General features: G+C 39.6%; 1 protein-coding gene across 1 annotated transcript; it reads left to right on the forward strand.

Moving 5' to 3' along the window:
* Window positions 1-3,797: 3,797 nt before the first annotated feature.
* LOC126470739 (uncharacterized) lies at window positions 3,798-4,663 on the forward strand. Its single transcript, XM_050098743.1, has 3 exons — window positions 3,798-4,003; window positions 4,103-4,160; window positions 4,280-4,663. Exons 1-3 carry the CDS (start codon window positions 3,798-3,800, stop codon window positions 4,661-4,663), a joined length of 648 nt encoding a protein of 215 aa, XP_049954700.1.
* Window positions 4,664-5,157: the final 494 nt, after the last annotated feature.

Genomic DNA, 5,157 nt, shown 5'->3' on the forward strand with positions numbered 1-5,157 from the left:
TCTCCATGGGAGAATAGCAGCCTGCATTGCTGCGAAAGGTGGATATACACTGTACTAGTGCCGACATTGTGCATGCTCTGTTGCCTGTGTCTATGTGCCTGTGGTTCTGTCAGTGTGATCATGTGATGTATCTGACCCCAGGAATGTGTGAATAAAGTTTCCCCTTCCTGGGACAATGAATTCATGGTGTTCTTATTTCAATTTCCAGGAGTGTACATTGCTTGCTCTTCAACAAAATCTTTTGTGCTAATCATGTGCCTCCTTGTAGTTAGAGCCTGTAGTAGTTAGAAGCCTTTTATTTTGCTGGCTGTACTAGCTGCTTGCGGTAATTGCTGTAGTTCGTGTTATGAAGATTTGCTGTGAGGTAAGTTCAAATGGCTCTGAGCACCATGGGACTTAACATCTGAGGTCATCAGTCCCCCAGAACCTGGAACTATTTAAACCTAACTAACCTAAGAACATCACATTCATCCATGCCCGAGACAGGATTCGAACCTGCAACTGTGGCAGTCGCGCGTTTCCAGACTGAACCGCCTAGAACCGCTCGGCCACCACGGCCGGCTGTGAGGTAACTGAGTTATGAAAAGTGTGGGTTATTGTTAGGATTTCTTCCAATTCAGGGCCATGCTGGTCCATTGTTTTTTGCAAATTATTTGAAGCCATGTTGTCATTGTATAGCAGTCACATTGCGTTGGGCTTGTATATTGTGGGTGATAAATGAATAGGTTAAGTTTGAGTCGTCTTTGTCAGGGAAAATTCTGTAGCTCACTGTTTGAAATGATAAAAATAAGAAAATACTTAGAAAATTCATAGTTAGTGGCACCAAAGTTAGAAATCCAGGATCATTGCCCCAGTTTAATTGTTGTACAACTGAGAATATGGCTGGAATATGTATTATTTGTCATTGTATTTGGGAAACAGCTGAAATCGTTAAAACTAAACAAAGCTCCATAGCCTGATGGAACCCTATCAGACTTTGTACTGAATATGCAACACGCACAGCGTGTGCTTGATTTGGAAAAAAATATGTCCCAGTACTATAACCATCTGAGAGGGTGTTTTTCAAATTTTGACTCCTTGAAATGTTATTTTAATGCTTCTCTGAACATTTTAGAAGTGTGAATACTAAAATTTGTACTAGTAAAAAATAATGTTATTTTGCACAATATCTCAGTAATCTACAATTCTGTTTTTTCGTCAGATATCTGTGTAGGATACTGGTGCATACAAATCAAACACTTCTTTTGACTATAATCTACGCTGATGCCTCAAACAAAAAATTGCACCCAGTAGTTGGAAGAAAGCACAGGTCACATCCACCTACAATAAGGTTAGCAAAAGTGATCAACAAAACTACTGTCCAGTATTCCTGACATCCATGTTTTGTAGAATCTTAGAACATATCCTGAGCTCAAAGTAATGAGGCATCTGTAACAGAATGATCTTCATTCCAGCCAGCATATATTCTGAGAACGAAAATCATGTGAATCCCAGTACCACATCTATGCTTATTATAAAATAAACATCTTGTTTAGGCGCTGGTCAACAGCATATACGAATTTTACAAACTGCATAACACTGAGCTGTCTGTGATAATGATATTTATTCTGCTACCGGTTTCAGTCTTAAACCATGTTCAATGGCAGAAAAATTATCGCAGATTATTGCTACACATCACATGTTGTCCTTTTGTCAGTGGGCCATCGTACTGTAATCTTGCTACGATTTTTCTTTTTCATTGGCAGTTATGGTTTTCAGTGGTAACATCTATCAAATTGTGAATGAGATGTGATAAATCTTCCATAATTTTTCTGACGTTGAAGATGGTTTAAGACCGAAACTGGTAGCAGAATAAATATAATTAGCACAGACAGCACAGTGTTCCACATTTCGTAAAAAAAAAAATTATTATAAAAAGCACGATCATGTGGGGCACTAAGCGAAATTAGTGTCTGGTTTGGGGATGTTTTGGTAGGGAAGACGCAGAAAGTTATTTTGGATGGGGAGTCATTGACAGATGTAGAGGTAACTTTGGGTGTGCCTCAAGGAAGAGTTTTGGGTCCCTTGCTGTTCATGTTGTACATTAATGATATTGCAGATAACACTAATAGTAGCACGCACATGATTCAGTTATATTTAATGATGTACTGTCTGAAGGAAGCTGCATAAGTATCCAGTCAGATCTTGATAAGATTTCGAAGTTGTTGAAAGACTGATGTCTTGCTTTAAATGTTCAGAAATGCAGAACAGTACACTTCACAAAACGAAAAAACGTAGTACTCAACAACTATAAAATCGAAGAAACAGTGTTGGAGTCTGTCAACCAATGTAAATACCATGGTTGCCTTCATCCCCAGCCAGCCAAGCGCAGGGTAGTGTACTACAGTATCAACATATCAAAGACAGACTATTGAATGCTACAGAAGCCATAAAGTTCAATAAAAAGTGTTTAAGAAATGAAATAAGAATCTCTAGTGACATGAAGTGGGATGATCACATCATTAAAGTAGGTGTGAGACTGCGTTACATTGGTGGAACACTAGGGAAATGCCATCAGTCTATAAAGTAGATTGCATACAAAACACCCATGTGACCCTTCCTAGAATACTGCTCAAGTATGCAGAACCCATACCAAATAGGGCTAACAGGATATATCGGACAGATACAAGAAGCGCAGGACGAATGTTCACAAATTTTTGCGACCTGTGGCTGAGTTTTATGAAGACTCTGAAAGAATTGAAATGGCAGGCACTTGAAGATAGCTTGCAAACTGTTCCGTGAAAACCTACTTATAAAGTTTCTTGAACTGGTTTTTAAGTGATGAATCTTGGAATATATTACAACCCTCTTCACATTGCCGTCATAGGCATCATGAAGACCAGATTAGACTAATTACAGCTTGCACAGACACATTTAAGCAATCATTCCTCCCATGATCCATCTGTGAATGGAATATGAGATACCAAAAATAATCTTCTACTGCCCTGCGTGACATATATGTCACACTGGGTTTACAGTGCTGCAAAGACTACAATTTACATCTCTGCTTAATGCCTGGCGTGACACTTCTGTTAACGCCTCTCTAGCGGTCTCTGGTGGCTTTCATACGAATCAGTGGTGCGGAAAAAGTGCACCGAGGTAGTTTTATCATCTGACCGCTGCTGTGAATAGTCATGTCACGCCAGGTAAGATTGTTGCATTTATTGCCTTCATGTTATTGCAGTTTTTCGGAATATTTTATTACACTATTTTGTTGCCATGCCACAAATAGTAAATATTGTTTGGGAATGGAAAAATAGTCTATAGTGTGCTGTAACAGGGACTGAAAATGCATGCTACAAATATGTTACAATGGGCAATGAGTCGTATAGCTGTAGGTGAATCTCAAATTATTTCATTTCGTGAAACAGTGGAACTCATGATAAATTAAAGTAATAATGACTCTTTATCGCTTTTGCAGTTATCCATTCAAGATATATTTCTATTCTGGACGAGTCTGATGGCAGAGACATAAAAGATTTGTAGTCAGATGATGATGATAATGACTCTGATGAAACGATTGTAGTTATGACAAGAGACTCCTAATATTCCTTTTTCGACTGAACATGATGCTGAAGATTGTTTAGTTGAAGAAGATGAAGAGTTCATACAGGGGGACGACAATGTTGCAGAAAAGTTTGATCAACTAATGTGGAAGAAGGGAGATGTTTCTCCGGTCATTTAGCCATTTGTTCCTCTTCCTGTGGCAGCTCCAACTGGACTGAGTCCTCTGGAATATTTCGGAACTCTGGCGATGGATGACGAGCTTCACAACTTGGTCGACCAATCAAATTAGTACAGTGTACGAAAGACCAGAACAACAGCGAACACAAACAAGTTGGAACTGGAACAAGTGTCAGGCATATGGGCCTTGCTCAAATATCTACCATTTGCTGCTACTGGGAGATCCACATGGCCCACCCATTGGTTATAATGTTATGACACAAAATAGATTTGAAAAACTGTTGAGCGTACTCCACTTCGAAGATAATTTATTAGCAACTGATGAAACTAGAACTACTGTTAAGCTCTGGAAAATTTGACCACGGGTGAATCAATTCAGAAAAAATTGTTTGAAAGAAGTTCCAGAAGAACACAATGGTGTCGATGAAGTAATGATTGTATTTAAAATCAGAAGCACCTTGAAATAACGTACACAAAACAAACCTGTAAGGTGGAGATTCAAAATGTGGGCAGGGCAGGAGCTTCTGGCTACTTATATGACCTTGACATTTACTAGAGAGCAGCAGGAAAAAATGTAAAAAGAAAGAGAGAATCATGGAAAGGGCTCGCACGTGAAGTGGTCATGAAATCAACAGACACATTGCCAGAAAACCACAATTTCAAGGTATATGCCGACAACCTTTTTACAAGCGATATACTTGCTCAGTACCTGTTGAATAGAGGTATCTATTTAATTGGAACAGTAAGAGCAAATAAGCTGAAAGGTTTTGACCTGCCGAAAGAGAAAGATATGAAGGCCAAAGGACGAGGCGCAGTAGCAAGCCTAGACCACACAGGGCGATTCATTGTAGTGAGACGGTATGACAGCAAATCTCTTACTCTGCTGTCGTCTTTCGCTGGTGTTGAGCTCCAGGATAAGGCAAATAGGTGGAACAAATAACAAAGAGAATATGTCCCCAAGACCAGTTGTTAACCCAGCTTACAACACCTGCACGAATGGTATTGATCTGATAGACACGCTGTTATCACTGTACAAATACCATAAAAAATCAAAGAAGTGGTATTAATACATCTTCTGGCACATAGTTACAGTTGCTGTAGTCAACAGTTGGCTCGAATAATGCAAATTTCTGGAAGAACGACACATTCCACTGCGCAAATAACAAACAGAAACGGCGGGTGGACTAGTCTCGGCGGGGAAAGAAAATTCAAAGTGAGGACGTCCGAGTAAAGATGACATGTCAAAAAAGAAGAAGCAGGCTGCAACAACAGTTCTGTCAATTGTAGACTGCCAAAAGGACAACTATGATCATTGGTCCATATGAAAGGAAATGGCATGCTCATACTCTACGTCCGTCATGTCATCGCGTGTAAGGTTGCTGGAGAATGCAGTTATGTCGGGTAGCATGGTTTCGCTGAGTTTTGCCAGATCCT

This window comes from Schistocerca serialis, chromosome 3 (genome assembly GCF_023864345.2).
Source record: "Schistocerca serialis cubense isolate TAMUIC-IGC-003099 chromosome 3, iqSchSeri2.2, whole genome shotgun sequence".
In the NCBI taxonomy this organism is placed as follows: Eukaryota; Metazoa; Arthropoda; class Insecta; order Orthoptera; family Acrididae; genus Schistocerca; species Schistocerca serialis.